Source organism: Amborella trichopoda, chromosome 11 (genome assembly GCF_054954075.1).
Source record: "Amborella trichopoda isolate Santa Cruz 75 chromosome 11, AtrichopodaSantaCruz75HAP2 v2.0, whole genome shotgun sequence".
NCBI lineage: Eukaryota > Viridiplantae > Streptophyta > Magnoliopsida > Amborellales > Amborellaceae > Amborella > Amborella trichopoda.
In genome coordinates, this window is record NC_142346.1 from 32,308,917 (window position 1) to 32,330,543 (window position 21,627).

At 39.0% G+C, this 21,627-nt stretch overlaps 1 protein-coding gene across 1 annotated transcript; it reads right to left on the reverse strand.

Moving 5' to 3' along the window:
* Positions 1-19,584: 19,584 nt before the first annotated feature.
* On the reverse strand, positions 19,585-21,627 carry LOC18449101 (uncharacterized). The gene has a single exon (XM_006859150.3). The coding sequence runs from the start codon at positions 20,882-20,884 to the stop codon at positions 19,967-19,969; it is 918 nt and encodes a 305-aa protein (XP_006859212.1). The 5' UTR covers positions 20,885-21,627; the 3' UTR covers positions 19,585-19,966.

Sequence of the window (21,627 nt, forward strand, 5' to 3'; positions counted from 1 at the left end):
AGTCCGTCCTTCTGGGAGATGGCGTATACGACATCTATTAACATACCCCGCAACATCTCACTTTTGTCATGGCCCAAGGTACCTGTCCTCCACTAGCACTAAAGTATGGTCTCTGCTGAAGTGACCTCCCAATTCTCCACCATGCAATTCAGAAAGTATTTTCAACTGTAAGGAGTCGTTTGATATGCATAGGTGTTTTCCCCTTAAAAGAGAACCATCTTGTGAAATATAATGTTTGGTAATTTCTGGGTCTCCTTGCTGTACCTCTTCACCAATTTCAATAAAATATGCGTTAGTAGCATATTGTTAGGAGTCTGTTTTAAAGCCCACTATTGATGTCAAAACACTCAATACTATGACTCTTACTCGATGCATCTGCTACTCAGTTTTGACATCCAGCCTTATGCTTGATCACTAAAGTGAATTCTTGCAAGTATGAAACGGATCTGGAATGCCTTCTATTCGCACTTTTCCGAGTGCTCAGGAACCTCAAAGCCTCATGATCAGAATTCAATAAAACTCCTACCTGCACTATCGCATAGAAATTCATGTCATATATCAAATATCATGACTTAGAATAACTCAACTTCTCATTGAAGAAAGTAACAGGCCTATTCTCTTGGCTCAAAACCACCCAAATCTCAACATGGGATGCATCGCAATCCATTTGAAAAACTCTGTTCTGTGTAATCTTTTTTTTAATCAATTGGAAGCTATCATTGGCCACATCTGTCCATGCATAGTTGCCTTTCCACATACAATCTATAATGGGAGCTATCAAGAGCTGAAATTTTTAATAAATCATCGATAAAACGCTGCTAGCCCCTGAAATCTATGAACATCCCTAATACAAGTCGGTGTTAAGACAGTCAATAATTGCTTGAACCTTTAATTGGATCCACTCTAATCTCCTCAATAGCTACTGCATATCCCAAAAAAATACGACTATTTGTCAAGAAAGAACACTTCCTAAAATTGAGAAACAACTTTTCAGCTCGTAATGTTTCTAGAACCTGCCTTAAATGAATTAAATGTTCCTCAAGTGCATAGTGGTAAATCAAAATATGATTAAAATATACCATAATAAATTTCCCAATGAATGGTTTAAACATTTGATTCGTAACTTGCATAAAGGTACTGGAGCATTAGACCAGCCAAAAGACATCATTAACCATTTATATAATCCCTCTTGAGTCTTAAATGTTGCTTTCCATACAACTCCTGGTCTTATTATGAAATGATGAGGCCCACCTCGTAAGTTGATCTAGGGTCGTGGTAGAAGTATCATCTGAGTCCTAGTTAGGGGTCATGGCCTCCATTCTCCCAAATACTTTTAAAATTGACTATTTTCAAAACGCTCGAGGGCCTGTAATCCCCACTGATCTACCAAAAAAAAATCATATGTGAAAACATCTTAGATCTTGATAACATGTCCAACATATCATTTAAATGGGGTATATATTTGATCGTGATCTTGTTTACGCCCTTGTAGTCCACACACATTTGCTTGGTGCCATCTTTCTTGGGAGTCGGCAATTCTGGGAGAATAGTGGGACTTAGACTCTTACAAATCAACCCCTAGTCAACAGGTCAGAAATTTGCCAATGAAGCTTGTCTTGTTCGTTGGGACTCATATGGTAGTATAGTAGATTTGGTAAATTAGCTCTCGAAATTAAGTTTATATAGTGCTGGATATCTCTCATAGGAGGTTAACCCTCTGGGTAATTCTCCAAGCACAAAATCTTGGAATTCATCCAAAAGCATAAAATCCTAGAATTCATCCAAAGGCGCCTAACTAACTTATTCTCCACCTCAACATTGCAATTATCCATCATTATTAAGACAAACGCAAACCCTTTTCCACTACTTTCAGTGAAAAATTGATGCGTGGATAAAACTACTTCTTTCTTTTCCACCTTAACCCTCTCTTTATCTATCTCTCAAAGGGTAGAATTCACATTCAAACCATCCTTGGTAAACGAATACATATTATTTTGGCTATTATGAATTACGAAATGGTCGTACTGCCAAGGACATCACAATAACAAGTGACAAACGTCCATTGGTAATATGATACGCCACACACAGTTGTTATGCCATTTACAAATAGAAAAAGAAATGAAAAGAGAATCAACAAAGAACTTTATTACCTTGTTTCAACCATTGTATCTTGTCGATTTGAGGATATTTCTTTTCTGTAACTTCAATTTTTCACCATCTATTCGGAAACCATGTTGTGGCAGCTCCCTCTATCAATATTCACTAAACATACCTTGCCTTGCACCTTGCATCTTGTGCAAACACGGTTATTATGCTGCCATGGCTCGGAAGCCAGGTGTTTATACTCGAAATTGCAGGTAAGGGACTACACCTACGGGTGTAAACAAATCAATAAGTTGATAGAGTATGGGTCCCGTTAAAATACGTTCTGAGAGAGAATCGGGTCCTAAGATCTTATCCCTCTTGGATCATCGACAAAGCTGGTTTCTCTACTATCTTAACCTCAAAACTCAACCAAGAAGATTTTAAAAGGGGTTTTAAGGTAAGAGGAAGATTTTAAGAAAATAAATTTTTAAAGAGAACAAAGGAAGACAACCACAAATAAACAACTAAACTAAGAAGATGCAAATAAATAGGAGTAAATAATCTAACTACTAGATGCAAGAAAAACAAGATATTGAAAAGTATGGAGACAAAAAAATGAATATAATCTCAACATGCATGACATATAATAAAAGAGAGAGAGAGAGAGAGAGAGAGAGAGTAATATGGAGATACGAACATTATTATGAAGAAAGAAGAGGATGAGATCTTCATCTATAAGGTAGAGAGATATGAGTATAAAATGAGAATAAAGATAATAATCTAATATAGGGAGAAGTAAAATGAAAGGGATAAGAAAAAAAAAAAACTAATACTAATAAGTAACATACAATGAGAGTAACAAAACTAGATATAGGAAAGAAATAAAAAGAAAGAGCATAAGAATGAGGGTTAAGATGAGCGAGCTAGAGAGAAGCAATGAATGATTCATTAAAAGGGAAAATAGAAGGATGGATAGATGCAAGTCCTTAATAGAAGATCGTGAAGAGTAAGAAAAGTAAATATATCTAACAAGAGAAGAAGAGAGACTAGGCCTTTGAATAAAATACAAGGGAAAGAGAAAATAAATATAACAGAAGATAGGGAATGAGAGGGTTGGCAAAAATATATATTATTAAGTGAATGATGGGAGAAAGATGAATAGACACAACTAATAAAAAAAAAACAAATTCAACAAGAAGAGAAAATACTACTGCAAAATAAGGAAATGAAAAATTGAGGTGAGAAAAGAAAATCTATGCTATTAAAATGGAGAAACAAAAAAGTGATATAGATGTAATATACCAAGAAGAATATTTGCTATAAAAGGAAAGAAGATCACTATTTAATAAAGGGCAAAAGAGAGAAAGAGAGATTTCTATTGCCAAAATAATAAAGAGAGAAAGAAGAATAAAGACAAAAATCATAACTAGAAATAAATGCTCTCAAAAAAGGAATAAATATTACTTAATGAGGAGGGTGAGAGATGAAGATAGGGGGTTTCTTAGAGAGAGGATATATGTGCTATCAATCAACGGAATAAGAAATAGTAATAAATACATCAAAACAAAAGAAATAAACATAAATTAATAAAAAGGGAAATAATCATGCCATGAGAAGATAAAGAAAGGAAAAGGAAGATCAAACATAACTAACTATATATATTAAAGACTACATTTAATGAGAAAACAAGGGAATATGGATAGGATCATAAATAGAGGAAGATAGGAAAAAAAACATATATAAAAATAGCTAAAAAAGAAGTAAATGTAAAAATCAAAATAAGGAGAAACGAGAAATCAAATCATGAAGCCAAAAAAGAAGAAAGCCCTAATTATGAAAATAAATACTAGAAAAACAAACAGAAGAAGAAGAAAAATAATGTTTAGACCAGGCCACCATGCCCGGTGCCCAGAGTCGATGTCAATTCATATTGTAACATTGCACAATCAACTTGAACTTTCTCTGTTTGTAATGGGGAGAATAGAAATGGGAAGAAGAGGGTTTGAAAGATCTAATTATCCAGACTTCCTTCGTTTGAAGTGTATCTTGAAGGAGTTTGTGTTTGTAGTTTTGGATTAAAGGGTTTGGTAGGATAGAGGTTTGCTCAAAAGGGGACTCTTCTTAGGGTTTTTGTCACAACGTCAAGCTTGAGCTCAAGATCAAAGGGGATTTGGGCTTAGACTATTGCTCAAGATTAGGGCATATCTTAGGCTGAAAAGTTATTAATATCTTTGACCTTTGTCCTGGGGAAAATGGTTTTATGGGAAAAAATGAACCATGACAGTGTGTATCTAGTTTTGTGTGATTTTTTGGATCATCAGAGCTTCGACGCTATTTGGATTGGCGCTGGTGCTGATTGGAATGGAGCCATGTCATGTAATAATGATGGTTAATAGATATTAATTGCTCATTAATATGGGTTATGTACGATCTGTTAGATTCCGATGCCATTGGCAATGACGTCGGTGGCATTTCGACCTCCTTCAAGCATTGTTCAGGACACATGTTGTGTTCTGGTAGCTTTGATTTGATGAATCGTAGTTTAAAGCTATTCCGACTAGTGTCGCTGACATTCCGACTGTCACCGAGTACTAGTTGTCCTGCCAACTTGGTTGTACTTTCATCTGATCATCAACCAATAAGAAATCAACAACCTCGCACCGCACTGAGAATTGACATGTCAGTATGGGCTTGCCATGTCGACGGGTACGGATTGACATGTCAGCCTATCACTTCAGTCACATTGGCTAGGCTGTGTCTTGTCTGGTGAAGGTCTTAGGACTTGGTACTGATGGAAATGATGCTGACTGCAATGGCACTGCTGCCAGACATCTTGATCTTGTTGCAACTTGAAAATGGGTGTTCGGGACTTGGCGCCATTTGGAATGGCATTGGCCCCAATGGGAATGATACAAGGCCTTTGGTGTCGTGGGTTACCCGTGCTGTGACTCCTGTGCTTCTGGTACTTTGATGTAAGACTTTTGGTAGGGCTTTGGTGCCCTTTGAGGTAACATCAGAGCCTTTCCTCTTGAATGCTTCATAGTTAGGCTGCTTTGGGATTGCCTCACATTGTTTAGCCTCTTGACGCCTTTGGTCCCATTGGAACAATGAGCGTTTGGTGGAGGCTGGGTTTATGGAGAAGGGTTCTAGTGGGGTGAGTGGTTTAAAATGCCTGGATAGTCTGCCTAGGACATTTCAACCTATCAATAACCTATCAAGTCGAGATTGGGATGTCTACACCAGGTCCAAAAATTTAGTAGATTCAATAAAAGTGAAGTTGAAGAGGCTTCAAAAGATAAAAGTCTCTATGCAAATAAAATCAACAAACTTCTCTCTAAACCTTAAAAAACCAAACTACCCATTCTAATTAACAAAGTCTAAAAAATTCTCAAAAACTCCAGCCACTCTTAAACAATATTAAATTTTTTAAAAATGCCTATGTAAGCAAAAAATTGTGAATAGAAAAAAATAAATAGTAATTAAAAAAGAAATGAAGTGTTAAAAATGATGTCAGCATGACGCCTGCAGGACTGCATCAATGTCTCATTACCTCTTTAAGACCCATTCTTTACATTGTTTACTACATTTTTTAGATTTGCATGATACAATTCCACAGAATAGATGTTGATGACCATTTTTTATTGTTTATCAATTGCGTCTAAGTAGACATTGATTGCTATTAATTTCCTTGTTCCTAGGTTGTGCTTAACACCAATCTATAATGGGTTTTAACCTTGAGATCCCATCAAACCTTTTGAACAGAATTTGAAAACCATCTGAAGGAAGCTGATCTACTGTGTGAAGAAAGATCTCATGTGGTTAGGAAGTTGGTCTTTATGATACCCAAGGTTGAGAATGAGTGACATTAGAGGTAGTTGTTTGACATTGCCTCTTTTATGATTAAAGAGTGCTCAAATCCCTTCGACAACCAAATACTGGAACTAGACAACAAACACCAAATCCAATTGTGACTGTAGGAGTGGTTGTGAAGTTAGATGTTTGATGCAATTCATTTTGCTAGAAGTTTTACCTTTTAGTAAATATATATGGAACCATGAAGTGCGTTTGGCTTGCTTCTCTTCTGACTCCAAAAACTAGATGTCAATGATTTAGAAGGCGATTGAGGATTTGTCAATTATATTGTCTTGAAGGTACAAATATTTATTTAGTTAATATTTAAAATGATAGGGTATGATTACTGTTCGAAAAAAAGGGAGATAAGGTATGGTTGTCACTGCTAGGTTATGTATAGATAATGAAAGAGGAAGAACAAAGGTAGAATGGAGAAATAAATAGGGCAAAGTACCTTAAAGAACTCCTTTTTATTGGTCTTGCTTGCTTCTCTCGGATCCAAAAAGTATGATTCATTGTATTTATATATTTCCAACACTTGTGGCTAATTGTTTCAAATACATGTTCTTTTCGCCTGAGAAAGTGTGGCGTGTTCAACAATGCGGGCACATATGTTACAAGTTTGTTGCAACGTGACACTAGTATGCTAACTTGAGAGGGAAGTGGTTGCCATAGAGATAACAACTGCTTGGTCATGTCCAATCTTCATGAATTCACTTTTGAAAATGTCTTTAATTTTGTTTGGGGCTTTGTGCACAAATAACCAACTGTAATGCGTTTGGATCTTACTTTAGTTCATAAAAAAAATTAGGAGTTGATGCAATGAATATATAAATGTGGTGCATGCAAATGTCATGTGAAGTCCCTTCCTCTTGAACAATGAATAAAAAGTAGTCAAAATGAGAGCAACCTTAGCATTGGGCGAATTACAAATGCAGGCTATGACGTGATTATAAGGTTGATGGTTTTCGGAGGGTGCTATAAACCCAATTATGAGGTCACTGTTCTAGCCATTTCTATGAAGTGTTAGATTTTTACGTTGCAAATGGAAATGTGCAAATTTGTTAGATTTGCATAATGTAAGATTTCCATGACAACACATAGGAGCTTGCAAGTCCAAATAGACCGATTGATTTAAAATAGATATTTGTTGAACATACATGATTGTGGAAGGTTATTCACAATGATTGCAAAGATGCATGATTTTGAGAAAGCTGTTAACCATTTTATACCAACAATTAAGAGCCTTCATGCAAAACAAAGCGAGTCAGTTAGTGGCCTTTCAGTGAAAGCATAATAAAAGTTTGTGGGCCTCTATTTTTTGAAGAATATGGTTTTGGTTATTGCTTTCATAAATCAAGAACTAGTTAATACATGGCAAAGAAGAATAAATGAAGGCAGTTGGTAGGCGGACTGATAGCAGACGTTGAAGGAGTGCAACAAAGAATCCTATTCATGGAAATAAGAGTAGTCTAGGAGCTAGGTTATATTGATGGCCAACATTCAAAGATAACTGTTAAGGAGTTGAATTCATTGATGCCCGAGTGTTGATGCCCTTTGAGAGTTTGGAATAGTGAGTTGATTTCTTCATGGAAGTACATCCTCTTAAGTGTCTTTTGCTATTGTTGTTGTTGTTGTTGTCGTCAATGTTGTGGTGGTACACATCTTCTTCTAGTCTTGAATCATGAAAACTATGTTTTACTTGTTGCTAAACATAGTTTCCAATTATAAACCTGTAAAATGGGCATCATCTAGGATTATTGATAAAGTCTTTCCAAGACATCCATTCCATCACTTTTTTCTTTGATATGTTTTAGGAACATGAACAACTTTGAGGGGCATTTATAATGCCACTTCAAGCTGAAAGGAAGACATATTCTTCTAATCAAATGTTGAAATAACAGCCTCGAATCTTATAAAATGGCGTTGTGGCATTGATTAATTGCGTTGAAAATTGAATCACTGACACAAATAGCATGTGGTGCTGATTCTACTTTGGGAAAATTCCCTAGTCTTACATGCATCAACCACCTCTTATGTCCAAGTAGATGAGGATTATAACAAGATAAATATTTTTTATGTCCACTGGAGACTAGGAAATAATTGATTTGTGTTGAGAATAACAATTACTTTGTTGCATAGATACGAAAAAACCCTTATCTATCCTGTGTTGCCTGGCAAATTGGTGGGGATTATACAACTCGATATACCTGTGAACTCCTTAGAGGAAGGAGGGCTCCTCGAACACTCAGTAGGTACGTCATGCTCCTCTTCGTGGCAGGATCCAAGCTGGCCAGGTATGGTTGTTCGTCAGCATAAAGATGATCCTCAGGACCCCCAATCGTGAACAACTTCTCTAAGAAGTCCTCGCCTAAGAACAACATCATTGTCATAATGAAATACCGCCTGACGACCCATAAGGCGGAGCACAAATGGAAAAACATCGACATTCCTCCCACTTAGAGACTTGTAAATGCTTGAGAAGTAAGCACCTAGCTAGCCGTATACATAATGAATGGGGAAAGGAGTGTGCATGTTGCTTAACATCTTTAAGGATTGGTCCCTGCTCATAACCCGTGATCAATGCTGCACAAAATAAATTGAGCCATGGCATATTTAAAGCCTTCAACCACATTACATGCCGCATAAAGGCACTCAAACATAATTACATATCCCCTTGACCCCAGAAGATAGATAGTATCGTCTAGCTTTTTGGGCCGCGGAGTTACAACAGTTAGTAAAGACATGGGTTTGTCACTCGTGTTCTGGATAGGGTTGGCCAGTTCATCTGTAGCCTTCCGCATGTCAAAAAAGTGGTTAATCCATACTTGGAAGTAAACATTTTGATTTTTGTGTTTGCCGACAGCAGTCATCTTCGTGAACTCTTCAAAAATCTCTTGTAAACACTCTGGTTTTCGAAGACTCTGATAGATTTTACCTCCAAAAATGATCTTGTCATCATGAGTAAACTCCTCATAGCGGTCTCCCCAAAGAGAGAGACCGCCAATAAAGTAAAGATCCAAAAGGGATATCCATGCTTACCCCCAATTGAAAAAGTTACAGTTGGTCTCTAAACACCATGTTTCCATATATTCTCTAACTACATTCCCACACCTATCATAAGGATAAGCGGAACATTCACAGGCGCTTAAGAGCCCTGTTGCAAGGAGGGTCTCTCTGTAGTGAGCACATATTTCTCGTATCCAGCTGCAGTAGCCCATAATGAAACTAGTCTCCCCTTTACATCGAAATCCCTTTTCATGCCATTTCACTTTCTTATCATAAATCAAGTGGCCTAGAATAGGAAAGGACCTTGAACTGGTTGCATTTTTATGTGCAAAGTGAAGAAATAGAGGTTTTTGGCTTAAACCACGATGGGATCGGTGTGTGATTTATCTGCATTCCGCGGAGTCTACCAAGAAGTTGATAAAGATAGGCCATTGAAGCTATGTCGGGTATTCACTGTCATCTTCACATACAAGGTCATAACGAGGGAACTCGACACTTGTACACTTACCTCGTCAATTTCCCCCATTGTTTGGGAAAGCCTTGGATCTCATGATGCGTAAGGAAGAAATTCAGTGTTAAAAGGATGCCCTCGAAAATAAATATCATAAGTTTGGGGTTCCCAACCTGCGACAGGTGCCTTTGTGGCTTAGGTCAAAGGTTCGATCCTTAGACTCAATGACTTCAGGTCTATGGTTCTCGACCTACAACCGATGCCTTTGTGGCTCAAGTCAAAGGTTTAATCCTTAAACTCAATGACTTCGGGTCTATGGTTCCCAACATGCGACTGATGCCTTTGTGGCTGAGGTAAAAAGTACGATCCTTAGACTCGATGACTATAGGTCTATGGTTCCCAACCTACAACTGATGCCTTCGTGGCTTATGTCAAAGGTTCGATCCTTAGACTTGATGATTATAGGTCTATGGTTACTAACTTACGGCCAATGACTTTGTAACTTAGGTCAAAGGTTCGATCTTTATATTTTATGATTACATGTCTATGGTTCCCAATCTACGGCCGATGCCTTCGTGGCTTAGGTCAAAGGTTTGATCTCTAGAATTGATGATTACAAGTCTATAGCTCCCAACCTGCGACCGATGCCTTTATGTTTCAGGTCAAAGGTTCTATCTTTAGACTGAATGATTACAGGTCTATGATTCTCAACCTGTGACAGAAGCCTTCGTGGCTCAGGTCAAAGGTTCGATCCTTAGACTCGATGATTACAAGTCTATGGTTCCCATCCTACGACCGACGCCTTCTTGACTTAGGTTAAAGGTTCAATTCTTAGACTCAATGATTACATGTCTATGATTCCCAACCTACGACGTGCCTTTGTGGCTCAGGTCAAAGGTTCGATCCTTATACTCAATACCTATAGGTCCATGATTCCAACCTACGACTAATGCCCATAAGGCTTAAGAGGTTTGATCTTTAGGTCCTATAAAATTGTGGGTTTCAATTGATAGTCAAAGCCTGTAGCAAAGGGGTTTAATCCCTTAATTCAATATCCCAACTTAGGATCGATACTTTTGTAAAGGTCCTGACCTGATTGAAGTATTCAACTCACGACCAATTGAGGAGGGCTTAATGAGAAAAATCCCCAAATTTCCTTAGTAACAAGAAGATTCACCGAAATCTCGAGCAATCCGTAATAGATTTGCAGAAATTTGGGCACATCCTCCCCATGGAAATTGAATCTTCAAAAATCCCAAATGCCAAATTGATCGAAAGTTGAAATTGGGGGAATAGTTTGGAGCATCAACCCAGACAAAAAAGGTGGCATAAACCCCAAAAAGTTGTTGGACCAATCTCCCTGTCGTGAGCAGATGCTCATGAATCAGTTTATGGCTAGGAAGAAGAAAGAAAAGGGGGACAATGCAAAGCAAATATGGAAATAAAGATGGTAAGCACTCACCATTTTTTAGCTATTATGGTTGAAATGAGAATGTGGGAGTCGCCAAAACTTGAAGCGCTCAAGACTGCAGGCGTCGCTTGTAGCAAATGAGACACCTATTAATCTTTAGTTCTTGCTAAAATGCTGGGAGAAGTTGTAGAGATTTCTTTCAAGAGAATGTGACTAAAGGGGCTCTCTTGGAGAGTTTTACTAGAATACTTAAAGGAAATACTAGAAGGAAAGAGGGTTTTCCAGAGATGGTAATGAAGGACGATGTAGGAAGAGCATCTGGGGAAAATGAAGATGAAGGAAGAGCATTTGGGGAAAATTCGATGTCTGGGTACGTTATACCTCGATTTGTGCTAAAAAGACGGCGTGAGAATTATGGTTTATCGCAGTTTTACCAAATTGCCCTTACCAAAACAATAAGAGGATTTTACTCGGTTACCCAAGTATTTTTCAAAAACCTAGAGATATCAGGTTCGTGTTTGAAATTAAAAACGCGAACTGAAGATATGTGTTTGATGGACGCAAGGTGATGCAAAATGCAATAAAAAATTCAAAATGTGAACAAAGTGATATGAAATAAAAGCTTCGTTGATAGAAGTTTCTGGGACTGAGTCTTTACATGTTGTTCAAAAAAAAAAGAGAGGAAAAGAGAAAAAAAGAATAAAAAAAATGAAAGACAAGCCAACTAATTTGGCTCAAGTCAGGGCAAGTTCCCCTTGTGAGCTTTCTCTTCACTGAGCTCAAGCTCTCCCTCGCATGTTTGGCTTCTCCTTGATAGAAGTTTGATATGCTTCGGTAATTCTCCACTTCCTGGCGTAGCCAATACACCACCTCCCGAAGATGAGCAATCTCCTAAGACTTAGGTCCTTCATCAGGCAAGGCTGCCTCAGGGATGTCTCCCTCATCTTCGGAGGAGATTCTCATGGACTTTGAGTTTTCAAGACTTTTGCAGCTACTCTTGAGCAGCAATTGAGGGAGGGACATTGCCGGAATGTTCTTTACTGCCCAGAATTGGGGCAGTGAGGTGCGGATTAAGACGAGTCTCCAAGAGATGAGGGAACTTAGGAGATGCTATGGTTAAAGATATGAGGTGCCGTTCGATCCCATATTTATAGACCTCTTATGAGAGATCCGAAAGGTTGTTTTCTTGGGAAGATGAAGAAATGATGTTGAGTAGAATGAGAATTGAAAACTCAAACAGCTATCTGAGCTTTGATAAATGTAGAGGCTTTCTAGGAAATAATGTTAGAGAAAATTTTAAGGCATGCATAAAGAAAAGTAATGTTAGCAAAGTCACCCAAATCACTGTTTGCTACATGCTTTAGGGTGGCGGTTTTGTTGGGTGTATTTTTTGTCGCATACAAGGACCATATGCGTTTTGATGATGATATGTCAGTTAAGCTTCGTATAAGGCTCAATGATAATGAAATTCCCCGTGTGATATGGAAAGGCTTGATATGTGCCTACAAAAATCTTGACTTGTTGGTTTGTCCTTAAAGGTCTTAATTCACGACTGATAATATCAAAAGCTCGTCAGCTGAACATATTCAAGGTTGACATAAAGCCATCTCATCTTGAAATAAGTTCTAGGATATATATACTCCTAAGCTTCTATGTACGCCTATCCATGTGATATGTGGAGGAACATATACGACTTAATATTGACATCCATCGTTGGTTATACACATGTGCTATAACTTACGATCAATGATAAGATGTCATGAAGACGTTTATATTTCAGACGTAACTCAAGAATGCATATATTCCCGGGCAAATAAATTCCCCTCCATTGGATACTGGAGGAGTTATGGGAGAGATGTAATATGACTCTTTAAAAAATCCATCGTATGTTGAAATAATGGGGTTTTGACTGATGGAGTTTAAAAGAAACCTAGTCATGATATATTGAGGTGAATTCTTAAAAAATATATAAAGGCCTCATGTGCCTTAAAGTCCAAGGGTGATATGAGATATATGGACTTAGCTTAACCCATGTCCTTATCCACATGCCCTAACTAACACCCCGAAGCTCGACGCCTTTGGGACCAAATTGAGACTCTCATAAAACCACGTTAAAGTACTGTGACCCCTTCTTGAAGTTTCATATTAGTCGGAGGTTGGATAGCTTGTTGACCATGTCTCGTACTTTCTAGACATAACAATATTCTAGAAATGGGTTGCATATTTTTCCTAGAGATATGTACTCCTTGAGAGGACATATCTCATAGGTTGATCAAATATTGATTGCAGTATTGATATAGAGTGAGAGAAGAGAGATCAAAGAAAAAGAAATTGATTCCATGCTCTGAAATACCCCTTTGAGGCCCATTTTCTGCAAGGGACAAGGACGTAGGATTAGCATCCATGTTATAGATCAGGTATATGGGTTGAGATCCCATTCGATGTTATCTCCTTTTATATGTCATACGTCTTGTTTTATTATAAACGAATGTATAGGTCTCGAGGCTATAATCAAGGGTTAGTTGGCCTTATTTTCTTTTTACCACATTATTTGGTCAATGTAAATCATAACAGGGGATTAACTTCTAGAAATATTTCGTTCCCATTATATAATATAAAAAACCTATGTTTCTATGATATTGAATGTACAGAAAAATTTGGCCCCGAATGTGTTCTCTTCTGGTAAAACATTTAATTGGAGTCTAAATATATTTTAAATGATATTTCCCTTTTTAAAACATCAAATACCCCATTTTCCTGCGGCAATTCACATTTCGGAGCACCCAAGTCGTGACTGCACCTAAAACCATGTTGTTGCAGAGGGTTATGCAACCTTGGTATTCCTAAGGCTGAACTAATTTTGGGTGAGGCCACAACTGCACATAGTGTATGTGGTGCATGATAGGATTAAAAAGAAGAGTATAACCATGGACAGACCATATTTTGTGTGGCCTAAGGTAGCCAAACTCCTTGTGACCTGCATGTGTGACATGTGTATTTACACACGTTGCGCACGTGTCACCATGTGGAGTAGGGATGTGGAACATTCACACCTACTCTAGTGTGACTAAAATGTGGCACATGGTGTACACATGTCCCACGTGCTCAGACATGTGGCTGGAGGGGGTGCTTATGCATCCATACAGGCATGTCCACCAGTTGGACCACCATACGGGTCTAGAGTTGATGCATGCACAAGCACACCAGTTTGCATGACGTGCACATCCACAGCGCTAGCATGGACATGTTGTCATTCCTTGTGCGGGACCATCATGGGCCTAAGGGGCACACACCGTGTCAAGTGTGTGTTCGATATGCTTAGACTGGCCTCGGACATCCCGATCACACCTGTGCCTGCAATACGTACCCCCAAATCAAACCTAAAACCGAAAGGTGCCTACAAACTCTTGAAAAACTTGAAGACAATAAAGCGAGAAATTATTCGGAAATTGATGTGCTTGTCCCATACTTTCCCGAAACTACTATAGTTCTCGATGCAAAAAGAACAAAGATAAACCATACTGTGTGTGAAGCATGACATTTAGATCCAAGAGGAAACCTCCATTTAGTCGCTTTGAGTGATGCATGGCTATCAAATCCGAGAGCCAAACTTCATCGAGTTGTTTCGAACCATGCATGATAATAAGATTCAAGAGAAAACCTCCATCAAGCTACTCTGATACCAATGTACGACACTGTAAGCATCCCAATGCAACAAAAACTAAAAAATACAACTATCGAATGGAGGCTACATACATTTTCCAGTTACAATCTACCTTTTAGATTGGATTGCTCCATTTCGGACATCAAGATATTTATGCTGCCCTCTTAGGTTACCTTTCTCTGATTATTGGAACCAGGAGGATAATTCAAAGCATAAATCCCAAGCCTCAATGGATGGCTGAAAATTCTCAATTTTGACAGAAGGGAGATTTGTGGCTAGGGTTTTTAAGTTTCTTAGAAGAGGAAGAGAAAGAGGGACGTGGGTCTTTTCAACACCTTTCAGAGATAGTGGTGGAAAGGGTGAGAAGAGTTATGTGCAACCAAAACCCTTTATATCTCTACAATTCTCTTGTTATAAAGGTCCCCATTTACATGACTCTCTCCACATATGATTACCTAAATTTTGTTAGTTAACCATATAGAGCGATTCAAATCTTTTGGATAAGATTTCAACTAACAATCTTAATAAAAAAAAATTATCTCATTTCTCGACCCTTAATAATCAAAATGGTTTCATGGAGGGCTATCCACTCACAAGAGGTAGACCACCCAAGTCCAACATTTAGGAAATTGAAGAAAATAGGCATATATGAGGATTTTCCATCTAGAATTGTCAACCTCTTTATCTTGATTTGACTTGGCGATTTGGAGTTGGATATGTAACTTTCAAACACTTAATGGAGCCATGCATGTGTTAAATTGCAGTGACACAAATATATTATCGCTTTTGGCATGGTCTAGTCTTCTAGTATTTAGTTGGAATCCTTTTTTTTTTTTTTTTTTTTAAGGATCATTACTACCATTTCGTCTAGTCTTCCCGTATTTAGTTGGAATCCATTTTTCTAAGGATCATTACTACCATTTTGCTCATAAAAACAACACGCAAAAGATTATTCAGAAAAAGAAAGTAAACAAGACTATGGTTAACATCTCTTGTCTAGAAACTCCCTGCTTGGCCAATTTGCCTGCAATCTCATTAGCCTTCCCATAAACATGTAAGAAGAATACCTCTTAACTGCACAGAAATCCAAAATCACAAACCAAATTTGTCTAAGATGCCATGGGACCGTTTTGTTCTTTCTCTCACCACTTGATGACATTCATGGAATTTAACCCCGCTAAGTCAACCACTGCGAATTGTTTCTCTTGCTTGTATAATCCTCAAAACTATTTAAAACCACCAATATCTTTGCTTCATTAGCCGTAGCTTGATCACAAGGACCAGAAAAAGCCACAAAAATAGTTTGTCAATGATCCCTACCTACACCACTAAACCCACATTTCATACGTATTGAACACCCATGAACCAAGGATGATAGTGGAGTCCACATACAATGGTCTACTATTACGGGACACCATCTTAACTAGGTCTTAAGTATTGAAAAAAATATCATGTCTTAAAAAAACCCAACATTCTTTTGACCCCAGTACCCAACTAGCGATGGAATTCAATATCTTACTTTTCAATTTTTCTTAATCCATTACGCTACCATCAAAAGACTTCCTATTCCTCTCCATCAACAGTAGTGTTGCTCTCGTACCTTTCCAAACCGTCTCGAGTTCTTATCATCAATAATACAAGAAACATTCCTTAGATTTAAACTCATCGATTGTATCTCCTGTTTTATTTTAATTTTTCATTGTAATTACTCTTTTATCTTAATAATATTTGATACTCGTCAAAAAAAAAAAGATTTAAACGCGTGCCCAACACCATAAACCCTGTGTGAAATCACAGTGAATGAAGCAGCTTACATGCATGCAATGGCTTTGCCCCTACCATATAATAAATGATATGCAAAACCCTAAATATAATTACTCACTAATACAAGTCTTAAACTAAACTAATAAGGTAGCAAATGTCACGGCATGCGACATCATGACGCCAAGATGATGTAGAGAGAGATAGCGAGATGATGCCACCGGCCATGCCATGATGCTATGAGACCACATAATGAATCCTTCTGTGACATTAGTGATGATTAGTATGTTCTTTTTTATTTCCTTTTTTTTTTTTTTTTCTTTTTCTTTTTTTTGTACAGGAGAATGATTAAAATGCCTCTAATCTTTAGGATTATGACAAGATGGGTCTTTGTATTGCCTTTCTTTTTTATTTTTGAGACACCCAAAAATACTTGCTCTTTCCAAATACGACATCAACTCCATCCATCCGTGTTTAATTTAGAGAAAAATGTCCCCATAATTTTGACAATAATCTCCACGGTGGGCGAGTGAGCCGGCATGAAGCATATTCCCTTCTAAACTTCAACCATGCTCCTCCCCCAATATCACCACCAGATCCTTTTTCCGGTAGGTCGGGCAATGATTGGCTCGAACCTGCCCAGCCTAAAAAATTAGAGCTTGGGCCATAAAATGTATCCCGAGTGCTTGGCCAAGGCCTGTCCAGCCGGTCTTGAGAGGACAAGGGCGGGGATGGGGACAACGCTTACCCGGCCAGGCCCGGCTTGTCAACCTTAACTTTCCCCTGAAAGTTTCTAAATTTCACTTTTGTTTTGGGTTGGGATAAGCTCAAACTCCTTGCTTTACTTATTTTGGCTAAGTTCTAAATAATTTCTTACTTTTTATCTTTCTGGGACTAAACTAAAATATGATATGGATCGTTGGTGGGGAATGTTTATTATTTATAGATAACAAGATGCCGAAAACATGATATTTGCTGGATCGTAAAGCTCTTTATATACTTTAATTTGGTCAAATATTGATTGACTGGCTTTAGCTTAAAGACACGTCCGCCGATATCTCTCCTTTTTACTTTTTCTATATTGTTTTTTTTTTTTTTCAATAAGTTATGGTGTTGTTAAACTAGGGCTATAATTTTTTAATATTAGAACCATTTTGAATTGTATAATACAACATAATATAGGGATTGTGTTTTCTTAGGGAAACGTTCAATATACAAATATCTTTATTATAGATCTATCCTCCATTGCATTAACCTAAACCCTGTTACATATGTAATTGTGATTAACTTGTGCCTTCATAACATGGTGGTGATAAATTTAATTACTAACTAGCTTTCAAAAAAAAAAAAAAACTAGTGGATAAAGAGGATCTTGAGTAGAGGAACATTTCATTTTCGCATTGTTGTGACTACATGTTATGCGTCCATCGATGTCAGCCTTGGCCGACCCCATGCTGGTCCCGAGAGCCCAGTAAAAGAGGAGGTTGTGCTAGATAGGCAGCCTGTAAAATTTTGCCACATCTTTTCACAAGTCCTGGAACTTTAAGACGACTCCAAATAGTTGAAATAAAACTCGGATGATAATAATATTATGCATCCATCAATGATTTTAGTACCAAAAAGAAAATGAGAAAATGGGGCATGATTAAATAAGTGAGGAGGCCCATTTGGGTTTTAAATTAAATGAATCTAGCTCCAATTTGAGCTGGAATGAACTGGACATATGGGCCACTCCACTCCAACCCTTGATCCGTAAGAGCCGAAGCACATTGATGGTCCAGATCATTTCTTGGGTGGAAGTGATGGTCCGTATGAGCGAGGTTCAATGGACCCTTTTCCTCATTATCATACAAGTGTAGTGCTGCGTTGGATATAAATAGCATCCAGTGGATAAACGAGGTAAAAGTAAAATGAGTGTTTTGCCAGAGATAGAGGGACATATTTGAATAAAGTCAAAAGATTCTATGCTCCCATAAATCATGTCCTCCATTTTAGTGTTTAAAAAACTGGATCTCTAGAGGGTCATATGGAATATTGGTTTGGATAACTAATCCTTGATCAGAATAAGTGAATCGGACCAATTCTCTTGTGTGAGAATTGACCCATAAACATCAGAGATTAAATAATAATAATAATAATAAATATACTGTGTAGAAATCGAATAGTTCGACCAGATTGAACAATAATAATAATAATAAATATACTGTGTGGAAATCGAATAGTCCGACCAGCCCGTATTGTGTGTTCCTTGACAGACTTGCCCGGTTCCTCACAAAATGGGGCAAGTCCATAGAAACCAGGTTGGTCAAATTAAGTGATTCCCTATCGAGGCTTGGTTTCTAAATAACTACTCCATCCATTCACTCTCCGATAAAAGAAATAGCCCCAATTTTTTTTTTTTTTTTTTTGGCCCATTATTGTTTTTCTTATTTTAAAATAGATCAAAATATTTAAGAACTCATCATCATCATTTTAACATTTTTTCAATTAATTTAGGTGGGCTAGAATCTTGATTATCCATTATGCTCTATTAAATATGATATCCTCAATAAAATTGTAAGTCCTTTTATGTTCTCCAATCACATTCTTTTGGCCACAAAAAGTTTAAGACCTGAAAATCCAAAATTCCATTTTATAAAATAATCGAAATTCCAAAACCTGTTCAGCCCTTTGGCCCAAGGGCATAATTGTACAGTATGATCACGCCGGAGCATGAAATACCAATAATATGGTGGGGGAGAGATTGGGAGTTTGGAAGGTTCGCGTGTCGCAGCTTTATTCGACTGCAACTGCGGCATCATAAAACAAAGAAGAATCGAATCACGGAAAAGCTCCGGCGCAACCCTTTCTGGAAATGCCGCTCCTACCCCACAAAAAAAAAATATTTCTCTCTCTCTCTCTCTCTAACATTCTCACCCTCACCCTCTCTCTCTCTAACATTCTCACCCTCACTCTCTCTCTCTCTCTCTCTCTCTCTGCACTCATGAATTTTCAGCCGAGGAATCCTAATGATTACAAATGAAACCCATCAGCATTTTCGAACGGAAAATGAGGATCACATCGACGGAGAAGCCATTCTCTCTCTCTCTAACTCTCAGGAACCAAACGAAACAGTCACTGTCAATGATTGCGACTGTGGCTCACTTGCTACTGATATTGTAGCAGTGCGGCCGCCGATACCTTCCTCAATTATAAAGCGTACGATAGATAGGCAGTGGGTTTCTCACTTGCCTGCCCTTTTTGCGGACGCTTTTCAGTTGGGAATTTAAGAGAATAAACTTGAAATCAAACTAAAATTAAAGGAGAACGGCGTCTAGAGAGAGAAAACCCACGAAAATTACTCCAAATGGATTAGAGAGAGAAACAACAGGAAGCTTTTCAATTTTCTTTTTTTTGGCAGTGTATGTCTGATTACAGGGGAAAATGTGGGCAGGCTTTGAAGCTTTTAACCTCTTTCCTTCCTTTTTACTCGACTTTTTTTCAAAATAAAGTAATAAATTACAGAGATGTTTCCTGATACCTAAAAACCCAACAACTATCTGATCCAAATCCAAATCCGGTGTCCTGCTGGTTAGAGAGAAAAAGAGGAAGAGTGATTTCTCTCTCCTCTGCAAAAATATGGCAGAGAGGCCTCTGATTCAAGGAAGCCACAGTTGATGCTGCGAAAGGGGGGAGAGAGGGGGGGGGGTGAAGAGATAGAGATAGAGAAAGTGTTATCTTTCTCTCTCTACTCTTACCTATTCCTGCTGCAAATCTCTAACAACTTCTTCCTGCCTTCAACAATCTCATCAAACAAATCATCGAGTTGACACACAATGCCTTCAACTCCTGTCCTCGACATCCCAAACCAGACCTTCAACATCTCCACCCTCTCAACAAACCCACCACCCCCCAAATTCCCATTTTGCCCACCCCTCACCTCCAACTGTGCCCACATCTCCTCTGTCAACCCCTTCACCCTCCTGTACTCATGCAGCAGTATCCCGTGTCGCCCCTCGATCTCGGCCCCCACTCGCTGCTGAAGCCTTTGCAACGCCCCTGCAAACGCCGTGCTGCCGTCCCCGCCGGTTACCTCCGCATGCGGGCTGCTGCTGCCGCTGCTGTGCAGCAGCGCCCACACAAGCAGCGTCAGCAGCAGTGAGCTCACCATTCGCATTGCGCAGAGAACTCCGCGGAACCCCCCGGCGTAGCCGCTGTTTGCCCAGCACCGCCCCTGGTTCTCTTCCAGAGACATAAGAGCCTTGGCCTCCGAGAGGAGCCTGTTCTCCTCCTCAAGCCCGAGGGCTTCACGACGGCAGCCCGTGACAGCACGCATGAGCTGGCGCGAGCTGCCGCCATCTGTAAAGGTCATGGTCAGCTGGAGAGAAGAGTGGTGGAGGAAGTGATCCAGGGCAGAGGCCCCCGATTTTAGGAGGTGGCATACATCCCAGAGCTTCGAGGTTTCATCCATGTACTCATCGAGCCACTTGTCCCCGACTGGGAGATGGAGGGTCTGGGCGAGGCGGGTGAGGTGCGAGTGCAGGGACCGCAGGAGAGACACCACTTGCTGCACCCACTGGGCAGACATGAAGCCCCCGCAGCACAAGAGGCTGCCTTCGAGGTCGTCGAGGCCGTGGGCGACCGCCGCGTAGAACCCGCTCACCGAGTCCATGGGATGGGATACAGTCTAAGAATTCCGACGAGAGAGGGAGAGGGAGAGGGAGAGGGAGAGAAGGATTATGTGTTTTTAATGCTCGTTTGTGAAGACAGAGCAGTTCTCTCTGGTTCTGAAATGGGTTATCTGTTTTTCTCTGTCTCTGGTTCTGAAATGGGTTCTATGATTTCCTCTATTTCTCATTCAAATCAAACGAAGATTTGAGGGGTTTCTCACGAAGGATAACAGGAACTCGAAATGGAGAAAAGAAGAGGGAGTATTTGTGTTGTATGAGAGCTGGTTTTATAAAGGATTGAATGGGTTTGAGTCTCTGGTTTGGGACTGGGCGCTCGGCTTTCCATGAGGGGGAAGAAGGATGGTTGGGGCAATGATGGGTGTCGACCACAGGGGGAAGAGAGATGATTGAGAATCTCCCCCTTATTTGTTTTGCATTTCTTTTAAATAAAATTCAACTCTTTTCAAGTTTTAGAGAGAGAAATAGGGAAAGCAGAGCTAATTATGATGAGAGGGGCCTCGAGTCCACCAAAAAGAATGGGAGAAGAAGGAGAAGAGGGAAAGAGGAAGGTTCGGCCGCCATTGTTTCAGAGGTGGGGGACCGGGGTCCAGAGTTTCGAGCCACTTTCTCTCTCTAAAATCCCACTTTCTCCCTCTAAAACCTCTCTCTAAAAAGGGGATGGCGACTTGTTTTCCTTAAATAAGAAAAAAAAGAGAAGCCATTTCTTTTTTCTCTCCCTCACTTT